Source organism: Patella vulgata, chromosome 7, assembly GCF_932274485.2.
Source record: "Patella vulgata chromosome 7, xgPatVulg1.2, whole genome shotgun sequence".
In the NCBI taxonomy this organism is placed as follows: Eukaryota; Metazoa; Mollusca; class Gastropoda; family Patellidae; genus Patella; species Patella vulgata.
The window spans coordinates 46,248,696-46,254,695 of NC_065885.2; the positions used below are offsets into that span (position 1 = coordinate 46,248,696).

The 6,000-nt window shown below is 35.3% G+C and overlaps 1 protein-coding gene across 2 annotated transcripts in view; it reads left to right on the top strand.

Annotated features, from left to right (window-relative positions):
* LOC126828366 (nuclear pore membrane glycoprotein 210-like) overlaps nt 1-5,083 on the top strand; it is a 74,196-nt gene extending 69,113 nt beyond the window's left edge. For both annotated transcript variants that reach the window (XM_050558121.2, XM_050558120.2), the window contains exon 13: nt 3,095-5,083. In XM_050558121.2, the coding sequence (XP_050414078.1) occupies nt 3,095-3,225 (131 nt within the window). In that variant the 3' untranslated portion in view covers nt 3,226-5,083. The remainder of the gene's footprint in view (nt 1-3,094) is intronic.
* Nucleotides 5,084-6,000: the final 917 nt, after the last annotated feature.

Below are 6,000 nucleotides of genomic sequence, written 5' to 3' on the forward strand. Positions count from 1 at the left end.
CCGTTAATTTCGTCTGGAGTTATGGCCCTTGTTTCACTTTGTTGCACCTTGTGAACGCTCTAACGACAAAAGTTATCAACCGATCTGTATGAAATTTATATGCATCATTTAAATTAGTAAAACAAAGAAACCTATTGAATTTCAGCAATTTCAGTAAATTACATCTAGAGTTATGGCCCTTGTTTCACTTTGGTGAATCTTGTAAACGCTCTAATGAAAACAGTTATCATCCGATCTGTTTGAAATTGATATGCATCATTTAAATTAGTGAAACGAAGAAGCCTATTGAATTTGAGCAATTTCCGTTTATTACGCCGTGAGTTATGGCCCTTGTTTCACTTTGTTGTACCTTGTGAATGCTCTAACGACAGAAGTTATTATCCGATCTGTATGAAATTTATATGCATCATTTAGATTAGTAAAATAAAGAAGCTTATTGAATTTCAGCAATTTCCGTTAATTACATCTAGAGTTATGGCTCTTGTTTCACTTTGTTGCTTCTTGTGAACGCTCTAACGACAAAAGTTATCAACCGATCTGTATAAAATTTATATGCATCATTTAAATTTGTAAAACAAAGAAGCCTATTGAATTTCAGCAATTTCCGTTAATTACATCTAGAGTGATGGCCCTTGTTTCACTTTGTTGAATCTTGTGAACGCTCTAATGACAACAGTTATCATCCGATCTGTTTGAAATTGATATGCATCATTTAAATTAGTGAAGCGAAGAATCCTCTTGAATTTCAGCAATTTCCTTTAATTACACCGTGAGTTAGGGCCCTTGTTTCACTTTGTTGTACCTTGTTTATGCTCTAACGACAAAAGTTATTATCCGATCTGTATGAAATTTATATGCATCATTTAGATTAGTAAAACAAAGAAGCTTATAGAATTTCAGCAATTTCCGTTAATTACATCTAGAGTTATTGCCCTTGTTTCACTTTGTTGAATCTTTTGAACGCTCTAATGACAACAGTTATCATCCGATCTGTTTGAAATTGATATGCATCATTTAAATTAGTGCAACGAAGATGCCTATTGAATTTCAACAATTTCCGTTAATTACACCGTGAGTAATGGCCTTTTTTTCACTTTGTTGTACCTTGTGAATGCTTTAACGACTAAAGTTATTATCCGATCTGTATGTATTTATAGGTATCGTTTAAATTAGTAAAACGAACAAGCCTATTGAGGTTCAGCAAATTTCCGTTAATTACATCTAGAGTTATGGCCCTTGTTTCACATTGCATCATTTAAATTAGTGAAATGAAGAAGCCTGTTGAATGTCAGCAATTTCTGTCAATTACTTCTAGAGTTATGGCCCTTGTTTTACTTTGTTGAAAGTTGTGAACGTTCGAACGACAAAAGTTATCATCCAATCTGTATGAAATTGATATGAATTAGTAAAACGAAAAAGTCTGTCGAATTCCAACAATTTCTGTAGATAACTTCCAGAGTTACAGCCCTTGTTTTAGTTTTTAGAACCTTATGAACCCTCAAACGACGAAAATTATAATGTCATCTGTATGAAATTGTCTATTAAATGCCCCCTAATTACCTACAAAAGAACAAATATACGACAACTCTTGTCGACCGCTCGGATGATTTAGCTGCTGTGAGCCTATGTTTAGTTGCCTGGCAACCTATCTTTTAGCATGTGGACACTCTACAGGTCATAATTGTCAATCATGTGATTTTGCTGAAACTTGAAATGCATGTTTATAACCCAAAGATCTTGTTTCCTTTCGATATTTGCGCATATCGGATTGTAACTTTCTGAATTATGGCCCTTGATTGTATGAAAAATCACGTTTCTAGCATGTGGTCCCTCTAGAGGTGTTACACCCTTATGATGGCTTAGTTTGAGTTTCGTGAAAATCGGACCAAAACTGTTGGACAAAATGTCCGTCTCTCGTACGCAAATAATAGGAACATTTAAAATTTATCTTTAGAGGGTCTTAGCACCGAACTTTTACTTTGGAACGTCGAAAATGATCTTGCATAACAGAACCAACACACTTTGAAAACTGTTTCAAAAATATGTAAAAACTGTCAAATCGAAATCTCTCCGATTTATTTTCACAGCGATTATTATACATAAAGATACTAGTTATCTGAAAAACAATTGAATAGTTTCAGTGTTGGACTCCAGCCTGCAGGTCGCGTGGATATCCGAGAATCCCAGTCTAGGAAAACCAATGTTAATCAGTGACGGGAAAACACGTATCTGACGACGAGATTAAAAGTTTGCAAATTTTTTATGAGTTTTTATGAATTTCACCGGAACATGGACGCAGATAAAACCGACGGATGCATTGTACATAGTAGTTCACAGAATATATATGTCGTACTGGTAAATGTTAGCGGGGAAATTTTGGCAGGCTTTGTGAAGCGGCCTGCAGGCTGAAGTCCAGCCATGAAACTATTCAATTGTTTTTTTCAGTATCAGTATGTATAGCATTCGTTGTAAAACTAATTCGGAGAGATTTTGATTTAACAGTTTTTATGTATTTTGGAAACGGGTTCCGAAGCGTTTTGGTTCTATTATGCAAGATCATTTTCGACGTTACAAAGTTGAAGTTCGGTGCGAAGACCACCTAAAGATAAGTTAGTAAATGATCCTATTATTAATTAGAACAGGTTTCGGCTTAGTTTTTATATTTTACGCTGACATTTATTACTTTAAATCTTCCTAGTGCTAAAACGGAAAATGTGACCTTTTGACCTCTGTGGTGACAAAGAACAAAGGTGAATTTAGCAAGTTTACTTTTTTATTGAAAGTGTGATTACTTTCGATCATTTTCAGCTTATATCCATCTTACAAGAAAGACTGCGCTTTCACTTTCAGTGCAAATGAACCCATTTGACCTTTGACCCCGAATATCTCGAAAACACCCCACCGGCAGACTGATTACCACTCGGCATCGTATTCTACGCAAAATTTTACTCTAGAAAAGTTGGGTCTGGTTTTGTGGCCATTTGGTGCAAAAAATCTTTTTGTTTAGCTTGTTCTCTATCCATCTCTTGCAAAATGTGGGCATATCTGCCTGCAGCCGATGGTTCAATATTCTAACTAATAGCTTCTGTTTCAGGTACACCACCACCATATAGTGGTTTTAACTCTACATCAGTGTCACCTAAACTGTGGTCTGTTAACTACAATCAACAAGATCCTAATATATCATCTTTGAAACGTTCACCATATTCATTTAATAAATCCTGATGATTGTATATAGAATTAGTAATTTTTGTTTTAAAAAAAATAATTGACTAACCTAGTTCCTAGGCAAAAGGATTGCAAAACAAGGAGTTAATAGTTTTTAGATTCTCTGCATTATTAGACAAACTTTTCTACAGAATGTTTTATTGTAATTACAGACAGGTAGTTTGGTGCAGGGCTTCATAATAACACTGATTTTGGGCTCTGTTGACTTTCTCCAAATTTTCGATTCATTCTTATACTGTTGAAAGCAAAGTCAACCCCTGTAATGTACTAAGATATGCATTAAAGTTAATGCAAAACACACTATAATGGAGTTCTTGTGTATTAAATATTGTATATAAACTTTGCTGACATAATTTTTATGATTATATTATTTGCTTTGTCCATAAAGGAAGTAACCCAGGAACATTTTTAGGCATTTTGAGCTGTTTAGAAGAAGTTTTAATGATTTATTGTCCCCCGCCTTTTGAATAAAGCAGGGGACTATTAAAATGGGTCTGTCTGCCTATCTGCCCGTCACACTCTTTGGGACACAATAATTTTCCTTCTAATTGAGCTAGAATGTTCAAACTAGGTGTAGTTGTTTTTTTTTTAGGTCCGGCCTTGATGGAGTTCGAAGATGAGCATTTTCTGCTCCATCGAGTTAGAATGTTCACACTTGATGTAGGCGTTCATTAGGTAAATGCCTTGATGGAGTTCGAATACACGCATTGTCTGCTTATGGTAAGCAGAGATAAGCAGTTTGATTGGTTGATGCCTTGGGACACGATAACTTTGGTTATTAAGTGAGATCGGCTCTGGGTAAACAGAGCTGTAAGCAATTTGAGTGGTTGAGACTTTGGAACATGATAATTTTGGTTCTAATTGGATGAGAGTGATGAAACTCCCGAGTATAGATTCAATATATTATTACCTTGACTGAACATTTTCTGCTTAGGCAAAGTAGAAACTTTTATCTGATTGGTCCAGACTTTGGAACACAATAACTCTCCTTTTAATTGGGGTAGAATGTTCAAACTTGGTGTAGGTGTCTATTGGGTGAATGCCTTGACAATAGTTCGATCATGCGCATTTTCCACTAAGGCTAAACAGATATAACCAATTTGAGTGGTTGAGACTTTGGAAGATGTTAACTTTGTTTCTAATTCGGTGAGAGCGATGAAGTATAGATTCATTGTATTATTTCCTTGACTTGAGTTGGTTGAGGAGAATTTTCTGCTTAGGCTAAGGAGAGATAAGCAATTTGATTGGTCAAGGCTTTGGAACATAACAACTCTGCTTTTATTTAATTGTTGTAACTTGATGTTAGATGTTCATTAGGTGAATGTCTTGACTAAATTTAATGATTAACATTCCCTGCTAAAGCTACATGTAATAAGCAGAGCTAAGCATTTTCATTGGTCGATGCTTTAGGACAAGATAACTTTGATTCTATCTGATAGACAGTGATGAAACTTAGTGTATAGTTGATGATCAGTTTGATTCCTCGATACTTTTAAAAGAAAAGTGTGCAGTTAATTAATATGTGTCGTCTTTTTATTTTTATTTTGGGATTTCGGCGGGGGACATCAGCCTCATTGTTGGCTTGTTTGCATAGAATAGTGTATGAAATGAATAAAAAATAATCAGTTATATTATTATGTGTATTTGTTCTGTCTAATGTATAAACCTTTCCAATGGATGGGTTATTCATTCTATGTCGAATCTATGGCAAGCCAAAGCGGAATTAATTGCAAGACCGTTTTTCTGCATGGAAAGAGAAAAAATTGAGTATATAACAATTTTTTCATCACCTTCCAAGCGGTTTTTTCTGTACAAAACGACGTATAAAGATTCAATAAAGATTATTTTTTGTCCATTGCTGCTCTTGTATTTTGTTTAGTCATGTCAATTTATACTTTTACCACTATATTCGGTTTTTATAAACAATTCAACAAAATTATTTTATTTCATTTCACCTTGCCATCCTGTTGTACTATTTACAGGGAATGTATGCCTAAATTTTCAGAATATATTAAGAGTGTGTCCCCGAGAGCACCATGCAAAGGGTGATAACCCTTGGGTCACGGATTTGGACCCAGATACATCCCCACAAAATATTAGGTTGATTCAGTTGATACCCACCTGGCAAATTGTAAAAAAAAAAAAATTTAATAGAAAAATACTCAAAATATATTTGGAACTAAATTTGTATGATCTGTCGTGGGGGTTGGATGGCCGAATGGTTAAGTATCATAAGGCCTGTCATTGAGTCAACTGGCGTGGTTTCGAATCCCCGGTTGTACATGACAAGGAGTTGGGTCGCCTGTCCAACCTCGTGGATTTTCTCCGGGTCCTCTGATTTCCTCCCACTGCTGAAGACCCCTACGCACAAGCGAATTATTGAAATAAAATTAAAACCATATGTTAGTCCCGAAATGACCTAGTTTGTGTCCAGTGGAGTTAAACCCCATTTCTCTCTCTCTGTATGATCTGTCATTCAGACAATAGGCTCCTCCTACACACAGATTTTTAAGTTTCTACTGCCAATGATAACTTGATACTAGCCAGATACTCAACTCGCCCTGAAAATTGAATTTAATGAAAACCAAAGTTTGAGAGGCTATAGTTTGTTCTTGGAACAACTATGACCAAAGTTGAATGTTACCCACAACTAGCAACCTCCCTACTAACAAAGTAAAAAATAAAAATGACTGGCACAGGCATAACAAAAAAAAGCAGAAATAAATTAAAACCAAAAATTGGAATAAAGTGTCCCGTTTATCAATACCCCAG